The 21,633-nt window shown below is 39.0% G+C and overlaps 1 protein-coding gene across 2 annotated transcripts; it reads right to left on the reverse strand.

The window, feature by feature from the left end:
• Positions 1-4,343: 4,343 nt before the first annotated feature.
• kcnj16a (potassium inwardly rectifying channel subfamily J member 16a) lies at positions 4,344-17,758 on the reverse strand. Of its 2 annotated transcripts, XM_088927362.1 has the most exons (3): positions 17,660-17,755; positions 7,998-8,263; positions 4,344-6,043 (listed from the first exon to the last, which is right to left on the reverse strand). In XM_088927362.1, the coding sequence occupies exon 3, from the start codon at positions 5,967-5,969 to the stop codon at positions 4,764-4,766; it is 1,206 nt and encodes a 401-aa protein (XP_088783488.1). In that variant the 5' UTR covers positions 5,970-6,043; positions 7,998-8,263; positions 17,660-17,755; the 3' UTR covers positions 4,344-4,763. The 2 variants fall into 2 exon arrangements, with proteins under 2 accessions (XP_088783488.1, XP_088783487.1); XM_088927361.1 differs by lacking the exon at positions 7,998-8,263 and having other exon boundaries at positions 17,660-17,758.
• Between the last annotated feature and the right edge of the window lie 3,875 nt (positions 17,759-21,633).

A 21,633-nucleotide genomic window follows, 5' to 3' on the forward strand; every position in this document is an offset into this window, starting at 1 on the left:
AGAAAGTTCGCGTTTTAATTAAAAAAGATGGTTAGCGTGCCGCTTTCGTTTTCTGCACTATTTAATTTCAGTAACCTGCAGATCCAAAGACCAACCCCTTAAAAAGTTCTATCTGTGCTGACAGCTGCGCCCGGAATGCTGCATATTCATCTGCGGCAAGTCACGCTTTTGGGTTATCATCACGAAATGATGCGTACATAGGACTGCACGCGTTTTGCTTTCATCCTACTCATCTCAGGGCCTCATGATGTTATTATTAGCCAATGGTGATGCAATTTGGCTGCTTCTCTCGCGTTCAGTTTAGTTCGACATTAACTCATTGCTGTTAACCTGCACTCCGTGAGCCTCTTCAATAGGCTACTGTTCTGCTGATGTGAATCCAGTCTTCACGTACAGTATATAAAAGCTGAATGCTCAGAGTAACGCGCTTGTGTCTCAACTGTATTATCACGGAGTAAAGAGATATGTCAATGACCTCTCTCAGTTTCATTTACTGAACAAAAGACCTAGATTTGACCTAGACCTAGCTCATATGCACTGTAATGGTGTGTCCCTTTAACAAGCAAGTTTCTCTGATCTCCAAAATAGTTTTGATTTTGCTTTTAAAAATATCATTTTATTGATGTATGTCCAGCACAGTCTTAGAGATTGTAAGAACATAGAAATTGCCTTCAAAGGCGCTTCTCATTACACAGAGCTTGCCAGGGTTTTTATTTGTGTCCATGTGCGTTTTCTTTAATGTCAATCAAAGGGTGCTCAAGACTGAAGAAGAGCAACCAAATGGCTCTTAATGGAGTGTTGAAGGGGTTGAAGAATCAGGAGCATGGAGCTTAGATCTCTGCCTCACCATGCACATCCTGGGTTAGACTCTGGGCAAGACATTTGAATGCTCTCCTCATATTCCTGTGTGTTATCTCACACTTAAGAAAGCACATGCTGACTGGGTTAAGTGGTGTCTCTATATTGCCCCTGTGTGTGTTTGCGTGTGCACCCTGTGATGGACTGGTGACCCGCGGTTACTCCCAGTGTCTGCCTGGTTAGGCTCCGCCTCTCTTTGGTTGGACTTGCATTGGTCGAATCAACTTTGGATAATAGATGGATGTTTGAGCTGTAATATTATTGATATTTGATTCCCTACAGTGAGACAGGGCACCAGTTTGTTGTGTTTTGTTCTGGTTTCCTTTGTCGGGCGTTTGGCATGACTATGAATATTTAAAAATGAACGTTTGCTACAATAAACTGACACGGTGACATTGTACAAAACGCACACATCACGCACACGTACTGTATATGATAGTTTTGAGCAGAAACAGCTTTGTGAAACATCTCCCCAGCTCGTGCTACATAATCTGTACTTTAGATATACAAAGTTTCTCTCTGGAGTGTGTAGAAAGTGTTGAACCTAGCCTAGGCCGTCGAAACGGAAACAATTTCAAAGCCTGCTTTGGACTGGAGGAACCTGTTGCTTGCTGTTAGAGCCTAAAAACATGTCGATCATTTCGCAACGTCGTCCTCATTAGATAATAAACAGTTTATTTTTTGTTATTCGTTATCTTTTTATTATCGCGAATTCTTCCAGGCGTTTGTTGGATCTGATATCATGACACGCACACTGATCATTATCACTGTGCCACGAACTGCCTCCGTACTTGTACAGAAGCGATTGTTTTTATTACCTTTTTGCTTCTGCTATAAATAACGGGGAGTAATTTTAGCTCGGGCATGCTGCGTGAGTTGGCTTTCGGTGTCTGAATGTGTTTAGTTTTCATGGGCGATTAAAAGTTACTGGGAACAAAGTTGGTACTTTAGTCTGCCACAAGGTGGAGAACTGGAGATTCTTGCCTAATAAAATACAACGTTACGTTTCCCCGGTTTTAGAGACTAGTCATCGAACAGAGAGCAGAAACGCAATGTTTCGAAAATACAGAAGATACATTTCCCCCTTGTATTAGCCACTTCGTGTCAGAGCTCAGCTCGTGTGGCCATTGCTTACGGGATGGGTTTAAGACTAGTAAGCATTGCATTTGAACATTGAATGGGAGTAAAATATTAGCGTCTCGCAAGCAATACTTAGCTTGCAAAACGATGGTTTTTAATGATCACTTTACTGCAGTAAATAACGTATTCTCCGATAATCTAACCATGGATACAGAGTCCTTTACCTACTGTATGAGTGTGCTTTGAACAACATTGCTTGGATAAAGAACAGGTCGTATAAGCGAATTCCCCAGAAATTAATTATGACACCTGAATAATACCCGGTGTTAAATGTTTTCCATAAAGCTAAGTACACTGAGAGCTTGCAGGTGTTAGAAGGTTTAGTTTGGCTCCAGGAGGAGTTAAGCTAAAAGAAAAATGAGCTTGCTTTTCTGTAGAGAAATATGCTCTAAATATGTAATCCATAATTAAGTGTACAGAAATAAAGTAGGCTTTAATCCCATGAATTAATTACAAAGGTCAGTTTAAACGTCACACCCGACGTCTGTGCAAATCAGATTTTTTGAAAGTAGAGGAAACAATCAAATAACTAATACAGACTGCAGTAGGACCAATTATCTTATTTTCCAAGGTAAGGGAAATTGATTAGATGGGAACGATTTCCTCTGACATTTTTTCTGTTTTGTAAATAAAAAAGATTAACTGTAAAATGGAAACATGAACTTGAACGTGTAGAGTATTTGTCTTCTACAACTGTTACAATGTGAAGTAAGCCATTTCTTTCTTCTGTTGAGATCAATTCCCTCAGTATCTACTATACCTAGAGCATGGTGAGAATTCCAGCATAGCTTGTATTGTTGACGTCCATGAAGTTTTCTACTTGGTCTCCAGTACAGCTATTTTCCTCTGTTTTGTCGTGCTGGAACACGTGTCCTTGCTTCTCAGGTCTGCAGTGTGCTCTGCGTGTTGACTTGATGTGCAGGACACCAGTTGTCCTTCAGGTTGCTTGGTGTCCACACTGTGTACTGGTTGGCACCTGGTCTGGCACAGGGATTGTGTTCCAGCTGTTCCAGCTTCTACTGGCCTTATTTTTCATTTTGTCAGATGGATGTAACATGTGAACGTATGTGATCCCTGCTCTCAATGTCATAGGTAACATACAGGAATATAAATATCCCTGGATAATGGTGTTCAATATTTTTTACCACTCTTACCCTTTGAATATATTTATTTATTCTTTTATGCATCACTTTCAAGTCTGAAAGCTGTTAGAATTTCAAAGCTAAAACCAGCGTTGAAAATACTCCAAAACCTGCACAGTGCTGAGCTCACCAGCAGCTTTTCAGCTCACTCTCTTTTAATTAGGTTAATATTTGGAATGACACTCCTGTCAGTAGAGACCTCTCACCCTGAGATGTCATGCAAGCAACCTGTGTTATTAATTCCTATGCTATCAAAAATATTTGATGCGTAACACAGATTGTTGTACATAGATGCCAACTGAAGTGTGAAGAGATGGATTTCTATTTTTATGCATGTATTACCACCTATTAAATATCGCATTTGTCCTCTAGGAAAGGTAATGACACAGCAGTGGTTACAATCACAAAGTCATTCATTCAGCTGACAGCTAACTTTCTCTTTCAGAAATCACTCAGCTGCTGGCCTCTGATCAGACTTTTGGACAGCTAGTTCTACCCAAATGAACAGTGAGGTCAGGGCTAGGAGTAAACCTTCAGGGTCAATGACATATGTTGGGAGGTCCCATCAAGAATCTCAGCATTTTTCCTGATAATATATATCATTTAATATATGTATGATATATTATATAATATATAATGATATAATATATATATCAATAATCAGAAGACTGCATTGATTGGCATGGAGGCACCTGTAGTGTCACACATAATAACACAAGCTTAGGTGTTATATGCATTTCTGTGTACAGAAGGAAAACATTTTGACATGAAACTGAGAGCTGCCTCGCCATCATGGTACATCTGCAATCAGACTGGCGTTGTGAGACCCTCCAGATTCATCATCAGTGGGGAGGTTGCCCCACAAATTTGTTATTGGGCTCAGAAGAGGTATTGAGGAGGAGCAGCCCAGCCTCATTATCTGGTTTGTCCTAGTAGTGTGGTCCCTATTTAAAACTCAAGTCTTTTCAATATGCTTAGCCCATGGTGGCATGAGACAGGTATATCCTTCAGTATAGTAATAGATATTTTAAGATTTGCTTTTTCACAGTGTTTTTCTTCAGAGTCTTTAAATGAAAGATGAGTGTTTAGGCACTGCGCCAGTGCTCTACATGTGTGGTAATATGGAGGCTAGGTCATGGTGGTGACTTTTTTCGGTGATAAAGAAAAATATTTCTATCAAATACAACACGCCTTCTTCGATAGTTGTCTAATTCACCATTTATTTTGCTTCTGAAGTCTTAATATGGAGATTGTTCAACAGTGGCTTCTTAAGATGCAAGACCATTGCCAAATTCATCTCTCATCAGCAGTATGCTTCATGAACATAATGATATCCTCTATGTTTAGTTGTTCTATATAATCATCCCTAAACGAGAATTTAATTTGTTCTTCTACAGGCTCAAATTTGCATCTGCAAATTTAATCAGATTTGCTCCTTATTGGGCTGCATTAAAAGACATTTCTATTACAGTCATTCATCTACAGTCATATGTACTGTACTTCTTAGACTAACGCTATGTATTTTTGGATAATTGCTGGTTTCCCATGGAGGAAATAAAGTTGGAGAACCACGCAAAGACTTAATCTGCAAGATACTTGTAAGTCTGTGCCAAGGTTGCTTGGCTACAGCTGGTCTTCCTGATCTGCCTGCTGTATATTGCTGTTTGGAAGGTTGTTGTTTATTAGTAATGGGTTCATATTCTCCTCATGTGGCTGATTTCTGAGAACCACAGTGCTGGCACTAGATGTGGGATCATGCACTGAGCTTTGCTGTGGAACTGACTGTCTTTGCCTTTTGAGTTCATTTTCCTCTGAGCTGATCTCCGGAGTGTTCGCTGTAGTGGTTTGGTGGAAAAGAGAGTAGTCCACCTTGTAGTATTTCTCCTTCACTCTCAGCATGTTGCAGAACTTGTGGCCCCAGCGGATCTCTGCGGGTGTGTAGGAGGTGCGAGTCTGATGTAAGATGCCTGTGGAGTCCCCAGTATAGGTAAAGGTGACCACCAGCTCAAAGTTTTCTGTCTGCAGATCCTGCATGTTCAGCCTGTAGAGGGGACTGCTAGGCCCAATCTTGTGAATTATCAATGTTGGTGTGGCCAGGATGATTTCATTGTGGCAAAGGTCGAGATCCCTGTAGGATACACTTACTTTGCCAGATGGGTGCACTGTGTGACGGATTATCTGGGCCCTTGCAGTACCTTCTACCATGTGGTTCTGGCGGAAATCCCCAATGCGCCACATGAGACATAGCTGCCCATCCCTCATGTTGATCACGGCAGAATCGCTGAAGCCAACAGTCTGCGCCCTCTTCCGAGCAGAAGCCATCTTGGCCACAGCTATCCCGATTATGAAGGTGTCGATGAAGCAGCTGAGGACATCCTGCACCGTCACGAGGATGATGGCCACCATACACTCCTCTGTCATGCCTCGGAAGCCGTAGCCAATGGTGGTCTGGGTCTCCAGCGAGAAGAGGAATGCTGCTGTGAAGCTGCGGACGTTGTCAACACATGGGCTGTTCTCTAGATCCTGCGTGTCTCCGTGCCATATGGCGATCAGCCAGAACGAAATTCCAAAAAAGAGCCAGGATAAAATGTAGGAAAGTGAAAAGATCAGGAACATGATGCGCCATCGGATTTCCACGAGAGTGGTGAAGATGTCAGTCACGTAGAGACCCCACTGCCCAGGAAAGCTTCGGAAGACAACATTGCAGTTGCCATCCTTTTGCACATAGCGCCTCTTCTTGCACTCCCATCCTTTCTCCATCTTCTCACTGAAGTGCATGGTGGCCTCCGGGTTTAGTATAGTTGTATACAGAGCCACCTCGGCACTCATCTTATCCAGAACTGCCCAGGAAGCCTTAGTGCTCAAAATGCTATTCTTCTTAAAATAGTCTGAGTCTATGAATCCTGCAAGAAATTAAAGAAGAGAACATTTTCAGGCTTGTGTTTTCTTATTCTATACGTGCATTGCCAGCAGGTGATGCTTAAGTTTTTCCCTGAAATTATGTAGATTTTAAGAATGAGGAATCCTTTGTTGGAAGCAGCACTCATAAGAGGGCAATGAACTGGAAAACCTGTCATAATATCCATATTCCTAAGAAGATTGTTATTTAAATTATCATGTAGATTCAAATTCAAGGCTCCTAGGGAAGACTGAAGTAATTAATTGATTGCTGGATGTATTTCATCCAAATTAATACTGGCATTAAGTGGGTGTTTTGATAGTAGTGACTGAATTATTTGATTATATTTTGAATTATAGTTTGATTATAATATCAAATATTGAGAAAATGTGTTGACATATTTGTGACTTCAGAACATTTATGTTGTATAGTTGTGCAGTGAGGCTGCTGATGCATCACCCCAGTAGTGGGCTGCACCTTAATGGAGGGCAAAGTTACCCCCATGTGTAAAATGCTGTAGAAATGCAAGGATTTGTTATTATTGTCATTGGAAAAATACATTAGGATTTAGGTGGCTCTAGTCTGTTGTGTGTACAGTATGTGTGAAGAAGGGTGCACTCTCTACCCAGTGAACATGTGTGGGATGGAGTTCCTCAGCCAGACCCCACGAGGTCAGACTGGGAGCTTTGGTCTAGTTGCTGGGAGCTCGGTGCCTGCAGCCCTCTGCTGCTGTATGATGTCTTCAGCAACACAACGGACTCCCAGAGGGCCATGTTCAGGGCAGCCTCACAAAGCAGCTTCAAACCGTGTTGACAAATATTTACGAAAGCTGCTCCCTTCCAGTAAGGAGCAGAGCAGGCGGTTCCTGTCATGGACACCTGCAAGCTGGCCTTGGAGAACCTCTTCACACAGCTGCTAGTGACGGCAGAGCCAAGAGACAAGGACAGGACATGGAAGGAGGACATGTCAGTAGCAAATGCACATTTGGCTGAGCTGAAGATGTGCAACAAGGAAGCCTAGATAACATTACTTGTCCTTCTTCAGAGATGTGCAGTGGTTTCTATTATTGGATAGGTTTCATTTTGATAACTTATGCAGGTTATTAAGTAGTCCAGAGAGTATTTTAAATGAAAATTTCTATGTTTTGTAGCTCTGAAAGGACCACAGCTGGCCATTTCAGATTTGATTGAATCAATCTGCTAACTTGATCAAAACTCACTTCTTCTCAGTTCGTACAAATTGATGATTGAAAGGTTACAACCGAAGACAGAGAAACTTTACGGAGTCCTTTTTATTAAAAAAAGATTCTTATAAGGAATTGTTTTCCAAACTGTCGTTAGAAGTCTGTTAACAAACTAGTTCTTTCACTGTCATTTCACAGTCAAAATCTCTAAGAGCATTTTATATTTCCGTGGGATGACATTAAGATACTTGGGTCTGCAATAAAAAATAGAATTGCAACAGCAATTTAAGCCTTTGGCAAAAAAATATACTTCGATGTTTTAGCATTTCTTTGTGGAAGTTGGAACTCTTTAGGGAATGTGCACGATAGTTTGAAGCAGTTTTCTGAATAGTCTTTTTGCAAGGATTCAACTAGATGCTTCACACAGATCTCACAGATCTCACCCGTTGAAACGGTTCCTCATCCAAAGCTAAATTCTGCACTCAGACTGGGGCTGTGTAAACCTGTGAACTTGCACCTCTTAGTCTGCCAAACCCAAACCATTTAGCTGCATGTCTACCCACTTCTCCCTTCAGTGCTCCAGTTCTTTTGAACTAAATGCTTGTGATGTCATGCTGAGGATTAATGACAAGGCTGGTCCTAGTGTGAACTGAACAATCTAGATCCAGACCCATTTTTTTTCCTTTTTATCCTCATGTTTCAAGTTGGCTACAGCAAGCTCCTTTTTTATGAATCTCCGTCCTTTGCGTTTGCACCCAAAGATGGAGATACTCACGGATGGCAACACATATCCCACAGATTTGGACTTCTGCCCATCCATTGTGCAACCTGCTCCTCTGTCTTCCATGCGACAACTCCTTGGTGAATGAATCAGAGACTTGGAAAACAAACACAGCACTTGCAAAACATTTGCAGGCCTTGCTGACGAGGGGGAACACACAGGCTGTGACCTAAGAACTCAGCACTTCGCCAGGGTACAGTCTGCTCGACACAGATCTCCTGACTTGCCTGTGGATGCGTTCCACATTATTTTCCACACTCCTGTAATGATAAGGAATGCTTGTTTAGCATAGTGGGGTCAAAAATAGGTGCTTATAATTACACTAGACATATTACTTCTGCTACATGTATTTATTTTACTCCTCTGTGACACTTGACCTCAGTTTGCGTGTGTCTTAACTCAAATAGGAGGGTTATATCCAGCTGGGCTCAGGAATGGGAAGTGGAAAATCCAGCCCAGTGTGCTATGGAAGAAAATATTTGGGTCATTTTCTGGCACAAAAGTGTAGTCATTCTGCCTATATGAATTAAAAAAAAACACACCCTTCCTAAAATGTGCCTACACTGTTGAGGGTTTTTCTCTTTACTTTTCAAGATGTGTTAGTGTAAGCTACCTGCTTAGCCAGACCTAATGAGGCCTGCCTGAAGTGGAGCCTGCTACTACCATGATGTTCAGATTTTAGTGTGCAGTCTTGTGTTCTCTGTGTACCCAAAGCATTACACTCATGTCTGAACAATTTGATTAAATTTGTCTTCCATTACAGTACATCATGAAACACACCACCAGACAATCACCTGGACATGTTTTAAATGAATGCATTGTATCTGTATGTAAATGTATCATCATACTGCTCACTTCTGTATTTTTTCTGGTGTACAGTATATCCTGTATTATTAAACGAATCTTTTAAATTAATTTACAAAATGAAAGAGGTGGAACACTGTCTTATATAAATCAAAGATAGTGCTACTTTTTCTGCAGAGATATTGCTTTTGAAGCTGATAGAACCTAGACAATGTTTGCTACATTTAGTCGCCTATATTTAGATATATTCTGAAGAAGTGCATTTTTATAAAGGTTTTGAAAATTATTAGCTGACAAATCAGAGTCTTTGTTATGCCCTCCAAATGAACAGATGAATTAATCTATTTTACAGGTCAGAAATGTGAGGCAGCTCAGATTAACTGGGGAAATAGCGGAAAGCATTTTCATTTATTTTCCATAGTGGTTGAAAATGTCATTTTTGCTGCGTGTGCACCTTTTTGGTCTGCTGATACACTTTGCTTGCTCCTTGATCTATTTTAAGATAGATATCGGGGAATGTTTACCATTTATAATTTTTCTGTTCCCTTCTGTGTGTTGTGTCAATACAGTTTATCGTAATGAGGCAGTTGCCTGGAGACAAAAACCCAATCGTAACAGATTGCCATGGCACTCCTTTGAAATGTTCTTAGCAACTTGGAATTATCATGCACAAATTCTCTGCTGAGACACTGCTATAGTGATGCCCAATAGTTGCATACTGCAATTATTTTCCACTGCTTTGCCATCTAAGATCTGGTGTTGTCCTTTAAACTTGAGACAGTTGTTATGATTTGGTTTTACTTTGCTTGTATTAAGATTAAGCAAACCGTCAGCACAATACAGTATTTTGTGAGATGCTATCACGGTTTCCTATTTTTCTGATAGTACCGAATTTCTGTATTCTTACCTGAGCGAGAAGATCATAGCTAACACGTTTGATGAAGAAGCTGGGTATAATCAATTTACATCTGGTTCCAACACTAATGTTACAGACGTTTATTTCTAATTTGGATTTGTAAATTATTACGCATTATTCACATATTATAACGTTATCAAACATAACACAATAGATTTTGACATTTCACATGTGAAGTATTTAAACAGAGGCTGGAAAGAACCTTTCGTGTTGGAACACATACTTTCAGTTTTGATAGCTAGAATGAATTGTTCCCAGTGACAGCCTCAGGTAAGGTTTCTGTAAAAACAGGCTTGTCTTTCTGGATAGCATTTGCACAAAGCAATCCACGTTGATGAACTGAGAAAAGCTTAAACCACCAAGGAGATAACCTCTAGGTACTGCAAACATTTTGATTCAACTGCCTCTGGAAGAGTTAAGGCTGAACAATGGACTCAGAATCAAAAACTAAAGAACTGTTTTTTTTTCTTTGTCAACCTGTTTCAGTGTTAAGTTTTCTAATTGAGCCCATGATTAAGTGTTTCCAGCAGAATGAAAATTCAAAGACAGTTACATCATAGGTCTTCCTTACACTAAGGAATTCTGAGAAATTTTTCTTTTCTTTTTTTTTAAACATCTTGTAAACACGGGTGATCACATCAGTGAAAAATAATGCCTGGCATGCTTTGCTTTTCCTTGGCGTCTTTGCGCTCCGTGTTAAAGTGGATGGGAGGGGTGAATTTTCCATATTTGCTCTCGCTAATTGGTGACTCTGCATCCCAGCCAGAAGACTGAAGGTACTGAAGAACACAATGGGTGTGTTGCTTATACACATATTAGAGAATGTGTTAAACACAACCAAGATCAAGGATGGTGATGTAAGAAGGAAAGGGGATAAACTGAGACAGGGGGAAGCAGAAAGCCCCAACAACAGCCCATAATAAAGTTCTGCACTAGTCTACTCATAGCTGTTAAAATCACAGTTGGAATGATCACTTCCCATTGGAATGTTACTGGATTTGGTCTTGACAGAACTTTAAAAGACCTGCCAATACTGGGACTGGGCTACGCCAGCGATTAGTGTGTTTACTGAAATAGAGTAGTGTATGTCTGAAACTAAGGACATGAGCCAGATATGGTGTCGAAGGGAAGGGGGGGTATAAGTGCTAGAAATCTTATCTGAGTTTTGCGAAGAGATTTCACTCCTGATAAGACAGCTGGAATGGGGCTTTTCTTCTTGCCTTCATTTACCAGTGTCTTCAGAAAATCTGAATAGTCAGCACCACCAAGCTTCATTGTTTTTCACAGTGTTTTACAGCCCTTGAGAGCATTTCTGAAATAGGTATTTGAACAGAATAACCCTGGAGAGGGCTGTGGTGCTGTTTACACAGATTACACAGCTACAGACTGTGAGGTGCTTTAGCAAAGTTCAGCCATTGTCTTATCCAGAAGAATAAAGCTCAGCCATTTCAGCTGTGGAGTCTAGCACATACAGTAATTCTCTGGGAAGGACAGTGTCAGCTTTCCAGTCAAAGGAAGTGCAACTACTTAGACTTGGGCTTTATAGAAAAGATAATTTGAAAACTGGAACTCTTTCATCATCTGATAATGGCAGAGGAAGTTACGGACAGAGGGAAACTTTCAAATGTCTTGAAAATTATACCCTCAAAAATAAATCTGCTCTGAATCACCACAGTGTCCCTGGCTGAATTGATGTGTCCTCATTAACTCGGCTTCCTTTATGGATGAAGATGTTTATTCTGGTAGCCAAACATAAAAACAAATATACAAGAATATAGAACACCTGAAAATGGAAGTCTAGGCTTGCTTTTTGTTCAGTTACCTACTGTATGAGCAGATGGAGGATATGAGTCTTATTTACAGTATAAAGACTGTGATGACGCTGATTGAGCTGCTAATGACAGCATTAATAATACTGGAACCAGGATGATAAAACTTGTTTTTGTGTTCACTGTTGTTTCATGTTTATGAAGCATTTATTCCATGCGTGCTAAAGTTTAAATATTGAGCTCATGTTATTTTTCTTCTTTTTTTTACAGAGCAGACAATGGAAAATAGATACTTTCTCTTTCTTGGACTTTTCAACTTACAGCTGGAATTATTTGTTGAAATTTCTAAGGGAGATTTCGTATTAACACAAAAGCCAGCGCAGAACTGGGAAAATGGAGTAAAGATTCCAAACACATACAAAGGAATTAATCAGTTTAGTTCATTTTTGTTCTGCCAATCAAAATAAAGAACAGGTTTTATACAGTAAATCAAGTGGCTCGAAAGACAAGGTTTGAATTCTAGTATTGATCTACCTTCTTTACATTTATTTAAATGAATTGTCCCAAACAACTGTTAAAAAAAGACATTTTACTTTATTTATTGTTTTCTCACAATCCTTATTGTTAGATACAGTACATATATTCAAATTCTCCAAAGGCATTGTTAAAGTCAACCCAGTGGACTTCTTGTTCGTAATCTTTCTGATGTTCACTCTTTATTTCTTATACAATGGGGTTTTGAGTTATAATAATAGCTTACTAATTTATATAGTATATAATGGCAATAATAGTATCATAAGTTTTGTGTTCGATATAGTATTTACAGTTTCAAATGAGTTCGAATGCTTTATTTACTATCTAAAGTTTTGTTTTAAAATGGTAATATTGATATGACAAAACTATTATGGCTGGCTCTTTGATGATAAGATTGATGATAAGAGCAGCTAGCAATGTAAATTGCAAGAGGATGTTTTATACCAGGAACTTAAAACATCTCAAATTATTTATAGTTTACGTCTCTATAATAGAAATGTAGTGCAAACCTTCACCTGGACTTAATATAACCTTATTTTTAAGGCAATGTTAACTCAATTGTGAATGTTGCTTACTTGTGAAGACGTTTTACATTTATCATAGCCAAATAGGAGCTTTTATCAGTTTAGATTTGGAGACATGAACTGAAAATGAAAGTAAAAGAGCATACCATTCCATTTTTTGTATGAAGTGTGACATCAGATGCACCTACACCTTTTTTTCACAGTCCTGGGTATTGGAGTTTAATTTGATGAATGTGCTTGTGCCTCTACAGATAGAATTGAATGCAGTGTTTAAGTTCAGTGCTGGAGTTTACACACTGCCATTTTACTTTTCCAAAATTCTTATTTTTTCATCCAGGGTCATACATACTAATCGCTGTCACATTGCAGTGACTCCACGTAGAGTCAGAACAGTTTCTGCTACTGAGAATAGAGTTACTGCTTCTGAATCGAAGATATTTCATTGGCTCAATACGTGAGACCTGCTGTCTCACAACTGGCACATTGGAGATAAATTCTCATGAATTTATGACTGTCTGATTATTGAAATCCTGATTTGATGATGCCATGTCTGTAAAAGTAAAGTTAAATTGATTATAGTTGCTTTGACAAAGATATAACACTCTTCACTGTGAAGTGACATTGGAAGAATCTGTTTTTGAGGAGTTGCTAAACAGTTTTTTATTGCAGATCTTTTGTGGTGAGACTGAAAAAGCTCTAGTTCCTAGTATCAGCTAAATATCTGAGACTAGTCTTGTGGTTGGACCATAATATGGCTTGCTGTACATACAGTTCAGCAATAAGGAGATCACTGTACATCACACAAGGAAGGCTTGTGTAATAAGAGAATAGCTCTTTTAAAAGTCTTAATAGGGGCCCGCTCACAGACACTTTTCATACAATTTTGGGCCCTAAAATTGATACTGTATGGTAAAATTGATTTATGTGTCTCATGTGTCCAACTTTACAAAATAATTACAATAAAGGAACTACAGCAATTTGTTGTATGAAGCCAGGGAGTTTTCTGGGGGCATTGAATGTGTCTGTTAGCATACAGGCTGAGTGAAAACTGTGTCACTGACAGATACACAACAAAGCAGAAGCTGAAAAACTGTTTCTACGCATCAGAATTAGTGTAATTACCATGAGAGCAGGCTAGTGTAAGGTTAGGACTTTCACTTTTTCCTTTAGCTTACTCTTGTGACAAAATGAACGTGGCTGACTTGCCTTACCAGTTTCACTGGTGCTCTCAGCTTGACTGCTCCTGGCTTCTGATGGAGTTTACTGACTGGTTCAAGCACTGAATTACATGACTGTGTCTGACAGGGTGAAGAACAAGGAATTGACTCCTGCCTTGTTATATTCAAAAGAAAAGTGTAAAATAAAACACCCACGATGAGAGTGCTTCATCCCAAAGCATTGCTTAAATCTAATTTGTCATTTTGTATACATAATTATCCAATTAAGTACAGTACAATGCTTTTAATTTTTAAGTGTGTTTACATCTTTTAGGTTGATACTTTGAAGATACTTTGCTTCATTTTAGAAACTTATCCAAAAAATGGTTCACCAGTCTTAAGCACAAGGGTTTTGACAGCACAGTCAATCCTGCAGGAAGTGATACAGGTGAATCTGAGGGAAATACCTTACCAGCTACAACTCAGAGATGGACTAATCCCCCCACCTCCTCTGTAGTAATAGTATTTGGGCTTGAATGTAACCAGTATACAGAACACTACATTTGTAGATGAAACCAAATGTCAAAAGGCAACAGTGTACAAACTCACTTGTGCCTGACCTGGGAGGAGGGGTTTTCTGCGTGAAGCAACAGACAACACCTTTCAGTCTGCATTGATTTGCCCCATCATACAGTACATCCCTGACCTACTGTAATCGAACACTGCAGCACAAGCTATTTACCGAATGAGGGCTTTGACAGAATTTCACCAGAATAAACGTTTTGACATAAGAGATTTTGTTCCGATTCCACTGCTGGTCTAATTCAAATGACTTTTTAATGCAGCAGTTCTGTACCAATAATATGGTTAGAGGATGTATACAGCACATTAGTCCTGATCCAAACTTGATTGTTATATTTTGAGCACAAGAACATAATATGCACATTTCAGGAACAAAGTTTTGTTAATGTTGAAGGGCCTGTGAAATGTGTTTTATTCCACTGAATGCAAATATCTTTCTGCAATGCTTCTGCATGTAGTGCAGTTTAATTAGCACTTGAGCAGTGGACCCATTCATAGCCTGTGGCCATTTTTTCGATGACCTTCATCTTCTGCACTTACCGTGGCGAGTTTACAGTGCGTTTCCCATTTTAACAGGGCTAATATTTTACCAGAACCATTGTGATCGTGTGGAATGCAGCTTGTTCAAATGCTGTAAAACAGCTGTTATAGAACGTTGTAATGGAGACATTACAGTTTGTCTGCGGCTTGAAAACAAGTCATTCCTTCGTGTTATTCTGAGCAAGAACGTGTCACGCCGCAAAGTGGAAATACAATCCACAGCAGCATGGTTTTTTCTAAAAAATGCAATTTCTTCTACCACTAATTTGAGTACAAATAGAAAATTAAAGCATAGCTTCTATATACTTAAAGATTTACAAGGTCTGCGTTGTAGAACCACCACAGTAAATATACAGTTTGAAGAGTTGCGTAACAAGGAATATGACAATAAAAACTGCTTTACCAAGAAAAAAGAAAAGACAATTCTTCGTCACCCCAGGGAAACAAGAAGAAAAAAGGTGATTAAATCTTGCAGGAGAATCAGAAATTAATCTTCTTTGTATGCGCAATACAGAAAACATTTGTGTAATTGTGGTTGCCTTTGAACTGTATCCCATACAGGACCAGTATTTTTTTATGGCACAGTGTTTGAAAAGTCAAAACACGTTTATTTATTCAACAGTATGTTATCTGCTCGATCTACAGTAGTGACACACAGAGTGGTGCACTGGTGTTTGCCTTTGATGTGGTCAATTAAAACATAACTTTCCAGGTGTGAAATTCATATTTTTACTTTAGTTTTCAAATGGCAGTCAGTGAGCACTCATACAGGTTAGTTAAAACCTGAATCAGCATGAACGATAATAGAGGTGCCTCATATTTCTCCTGTTGCAGTCTAGACGTACAGTATAGCAAGACTGTCCTTGCTTCTCCACACGGAACTATCACAGGTTCAGAGTTCGTCCTGTAAGTGCTTATCTCTTCACATTAGTCAGCTTTTGCTGTCCTGTATAACTTTTCTTAAGGATTTGCCATTATTCGTTTCAACTTATATATATGCACAGTAGGACAAGGACTTAACAACTGCTCCACACTGCTGCTGAAAAACTTGGTTAATCAAATCTGCTGTGGTGGGTTTCTGAATCTCTAATGTTATAGTAGTGTTAAAGATGACATTTAAAAGTGTACAACTTAAATAAAAATCCTGCCCTTGGTTTTTATTTAGTTTTTCATGCCCTTAGTTATTTTCTTCACCGGCCAGCGTTAAACATTCTTGTGCTCTAGGTATAAATTGTGTGACAGTACATTATATTGATTTGGAAGCAGATCTATTCATACACAAAATTCAGTACTTGTTTGTGTTTTACTTATGAGATGCTTGAACGTCTCTGTGCAGTGGTTTTGTGAAAAAAAGGAAATACCCTGTTGTTCAATTACTGAATGTATGCTGAAATGTGAACACAACAGCAATATTGTTGGTGGAATCTCTGGGTGGTTAACCCATGGTACTCCACTTCATTCTCAAACCCAGGTACTGACCAACAGGCCAGAGAGCGTATAGCAAATGATGTATACATCCTCATGCATCCTGCCAAAGAACACAACAGGTACAGAGATGGGGCTGAATTAAGTTTACGAGGCTGAAATACTTCTACTAAATTACAAGAATGTATTTATTTTGTGAGCGTAGTTTTTCATGGGTTAAACTGTTAACATAAATAAACATTCAACCTACTGTATGGCACAAGAACAATGTCCTCTATGTTAAAAATCCTGACTGCAAGCAAAGGTCTGAATGGTCATTTTTGTTTTCAGAGTGATCAGTTCCTATAATCCATCATTAATACAGTAAACTCTAGCAATCGTGAAATGTACTGCCTTCTGAAAGAAACTTTTTCTGGTAAACTCATCAGTGTTCTGTTTTCACAGATTAGTGTGGGACAGAGTTTTCTTTGTGCCAAAGTGTGATTAGGGTGTCTTTTTGTTTCAGAATGGAAAACATAACCTGTCAGTGTTAAAAACATCAACAAGTGAGTCAAGAAATCCCCATTTTGGGTCCTTAGCTGAACCAAGTGGTTTGCTAACTTCTCCTCTTAAACCGCAAAGTTCTCAACATTGCCCACTACAAACGACACTGATGGCTAAGCCTTGGCTGTGTTTGTGGAAGTAATTTCTAGCTTAGAAGTATATAACCTCTATTTAGAATCTGAAATTCATCCATCATACTGCCTGGAGATTCTGCCTGTAATTTGCCACAGAAGGGGTTAAAGGGAAATATGATTTTAATTGTGGCAAAATTGATTTACTTAACAGACTTAGAAGTTGAGTTGTATTTAAGCAAATGAAACCATACAGAAGTTTATAAGGCATACTTTAGAGAGTTAAGCTGACCACATATTGTACATTTACTGACAGCTAGAGTTTGAAGTACCTTTAATTAAATAGTGTTTTAATGCATGAAAAATACAGATTGTTAAATGTTAAACCTCCTTTATTTTCTGATTGTTCAACATGCTAAATGTGTGTTCTATCAAATAATAACAATACAAACAAAAACATGATGCTGTGGATTCAATTGATACAGTCTGAACAAACCTACAGGAGCTATTGTGCCTGAACCGTTCACCTGAAATGTGACCGATTGCTCTACTCTGGGATGGTCACTCCTCCTAAACCAGTGGATATCTATCTAAAAACAAGCTGGCTTATAGTAATACTGGACTGGTTAGCAAAACCCAGTTGCACCTAATCACCATTAGACAAACCATTTCTCTTTCCTTTTTAGAGGGTGCAGGTGAGGCGAACTTGAACTGTAATAGGCAGGCGTACTCGTTAAAGAACCGTGCCTCTAAACAAAGCCTTGGAGACAGACAGAGGTAGAGTTCCTTACCTGGTGCCTCTTTGTTTTCTCAGCACTAGGTTGGAGGGATGTTCTGGTTTCTTGGATGCACAAGACTACCTGTTGCGTAGGAGAGCAGTGGAGAGTGATTTTGAGTAGCTGGTGGGTCTGCAAGTTAAACATTGACACCTCCTCAAGGGCGGTGGTGGTGATGGCAAGGCTTGTGATTGGAACGGGCACAGGTGGGGGTGGTCGTTTTCATTGTAATGGTAATGCCAGAGTGTTTTCCTGAATGCATTTTCCAACCTTTTTGCTGGTACAACAGTCTGTAAACAAACACTACCTGAGTGCCCTTGCTCCCTGTTTGTAGCTGCATGTCTCCAGCTCTGGGCTTGCACGGTGTCAGTTACACCCCCTGCAGGGGCTGGATTCATCTGTCGCAGGGTTCAGTCATTCAGGGGACAGAGGTATGACTGCAGCCAACAGAGATTGTAATCCTCACAATCCCTGAAGCCAGAACGAAAGCAGTGACCTGCTGGATCCATGCCAGGTGCACATTCCATTCAGAACCCCTGTACCCTTCCTGTCTACCTGGAATCAGACCACTGGCATTAGGGAGCGGTAGGGGAATGGGGAGCTTAGACACCATTTGCTGCATGTCTCAGGTAGTATACACGCAGCTCTTCCTCTAGTGGAATTTGATTTGTGTTTTTTTCACATTTTTAGATTAAGTAAAATCTAAAATGTAATCAAGCTGGTTCCTGAAGAAGCCTGGAATTTTAGCCCTGACAACCTGGATGAGAAATCAGTTCTAGAGACACGCAGCTCTGTACAGAAAGGTTTTATATCCCCTGACCTTTAGGTTTATATCGTGACGCACCACCCTTGATCCCCTGCTGAGTCTGAGAATGTTTCCTGGATTAACCCTGTTTCTACCACTAAGGATCCTATAAACAAGGTGCAAATTTCCTTTGTTCTTGACTGAAGAGATTAAGCTTTCTGAATCACGTCATATATGACAATTCTCTGAACCAGGAATAATTCTTCTCTTTATTATTTCAAAGAATAATATTTGTTTTGTGGTAAGGTGACCAAAACTAATGTATATTCTGTTTTGTATATTTAGAGTACATAATATACTAAATGAAGTCTCACTAGTGTGTTGTTAATCTTGAGCATAACTGCTGTAGATTTGAATTGCTATAGATCAGTTTGCACTTTTTCATTGGCCAAGTGTCTGTCCAGTACATGATTTTATGTTGGTCCTATACAAAGGTTATTGTAATTCCTTTGCTTCTGTTTCTGTGTTTGCCACTCCCTCCTGCTTTTTTTTGGAACATTTGCAAATTGAACTACTTTACTAGCAATAAGAGAATCTAAATAGTTGATATAGATTGGGAAAAACAACCAGCAAAAAAGAATCCCTGCAGCACACCACTGCTTACATCTGCTAAATTAGAGGTTGTGACACATTATTGCTGGTTAGTTAACCAGTTCTCGATCAATGTGCATACATTACTATTCCTATGCCTTTTAATTTGACAATTAACATTTTAAGTGGGATCATTTCAAAGGCTTTCTGGAAACCTACACATGAACTGTCTTTGTTGCCTGCTCAAGGAATTCTGATACGTTAATCACTTTTGAAATCAGTGTGAGCTGAAGTGCCATTGCTTTGTATATATTATTCTGTTTGAACCATCTCTTCCTTAACTTTACTGGTAACAAAAATTAAACTGATTGGCCTACAATTATGAATTGGTGACACATTTACAATTCTCTAATCTCTAGTTATACTGTAGCTCCTGCCTTAACTGAGAGTTAAAATATCCTACTGTAAATAGTGGGGATAATATTATTACAACATAAAATGCATAAATAGGATAGTGTGAATTTCATTTATATTAAGTATCCATTTTTGTTTGTTTTTTACTGTGTGTGTGCAGCAATATGTACAAATATTTCTTTTTGATATTTTGTTCAAAAAGACTTTGTTATATGTTCAGGATGGATTTGTTCCAAGGCAGAGAAGACCTGGAGGAGGTTGCAACATTGTTCCAGTTTCAAGCTTCATTTACTGATGATACCAAAGAAGACAAAGTGACTTTTTTCATGACCAAGAATGTAAAGAATGTTTTGAATTTTTTTTTGTTCCGATCTGTCATTTATTGTAACTGCGTGACAGAGTTGTTTGGTGAGTTTTTCTGATCAATCACAGATATGTCAATAGAGTTTCCTGTAAACACGGTAAAACGTCCTAACACAAGCAACACAAAAGGCCAAATTAATTTTCTGACATTGTAGAAATGAGACGATTTGTTATCTTAAGACTTCAGTAGCCTGATACTGTATCATTTTCTAAGAGTGTTGCTACAGTGTGAGCATCTCGGAACCATTGCTAGAGAATGTGGAAAAATCCTACAAAGGAAATATAAAAAAAAGGTTCCTGTTCAGTGAAATTCATTGTCAGTTGAACTGTAAATAAACTCCATTAAGAGAAATGAGGCCGAGCTATTGACACAACCTCTATTCTGCACATACTGTAGGTTTCATGAGTGTCTGCATTTCCTGGGCACAAAACAAAAATCTTCTTCGTAGCGGTTTTAAGGGGGTAATGCAACAGACTTGGCTACACACATTGCAAGTAGGAAGCTACTGACTTTCAGCTACTGAAAATGTATGAACAACTTTTTAACGTAGAGGTAGATCCTTTTTCTTGCAGTGAATATATAATGTCCACTTGTATTTCCTCTGACTTGGATACAGGACCTCTGAGAACTGTCACATTGGCCTCAGGTTATCCAGTTTTATTTGTGTTTCCACTCTTTGTTGCCTTTTACTACAGTGTGTATAAAAAGATTAACTCTCTTTTCAATCGGGAATGGCTCTTCCCACTCAGAATTTCCCAGCTGTTGTTATTTTATCTCTTATTGTATTTTTGATTAAATCAGATTTTCTTACCTTTAAGAGAAGGAATGATCTGAGGTTGTTGCTTTGAAAGTACTACACATGCATGCATGCATGGAACAATGATGTGCAAAAAACAGTCTCTATCCAGGTAATTAGATGTTCTTGTAAAAAGGTTAATTACTGTTATATCTTGCAAAACTTGTATTTTGCACCATACCTGTTTTTCAAACAATGGGAGCAGAATCTCTTGTCTCCCCTCTCAGACCCCCAGCAGAGAACATACACTAAACCATCATCACATTTTCAGCAGCCTAATCTACGACTGTTTCGAAAAAGACCTTCTGATGTAACTCTACTGTCACCCAAATCTGTTTTCTTACCTGGTATGTTAATAACTGTTGCTCTATGAAGAGACTTTCTTCTCTAACCTCTCTTATCCCACTCCAACTGTGTATCATATTTTAAGACACAGTACTCTTTTAAAGATTTAGCTTTAAAGACAACAAAAACTCCAAGACGCATATCATGTAAGGTGCTATTTGCAGTGTGAATAAAAGAGACTTTGATATTAAAATTCCACTTGTACCAAATATTTTTCCTCAAGTGCAGTAGCATCACTAAATTCATAATATTTCAACGTACTTAGATAACAGCTGATAAAGATGAATCATTGTTCTGGTATCCAATGAGAGAAAGTGCCATTAACCACATCCTTATCTTATCATAAGCATCTCAAACTTATCATAACATGCCTCCATCTTGTATGTATTCATAGTACAGTGCAGTCAGGTAAACCTTTTGTAGAAAATGTCACCTTTTTTCATCTTGAATTGAAAAACACATAGACAGCTCCAGGTAATCAGTGTGGTCTGAATGCCCTTCAATGTTGAGACAGAAGCACTTGATTCTTTCATTTGCTCAGGAAATGGGCAGGACACAGGAGGTAGGTTCATCGATCACTTTGGGTTGGTTGATCACTGAGCAGACTGTGTGGCCCCTGATGCTTTTTGAGTGATATTCCATACAACTCCAATTTCAGGGTTCTGGGCTGTTGTGCTGATGGCTTCCCCCCTGCCAACAGACAACAGAATTGAGAGGGTCACCCCCATCTCTCA

This window comes from Atractosteus spatula, chromosome 11 (genome assembly GCF_055471065.1).
Source record: "Atractosteus spatula isolate fAtrSpa1 chromosome 11, fAtrSpa1.hap1, whole genome shotgun sequence".
NCBI classification, from domain to species: domain Eukaryota; kingdom Metazoa; phylum Chordata; class Actinopteri; order Semionotiformes; family Lepisosteidae; genus Atractosteus; species Atractosteus spatula.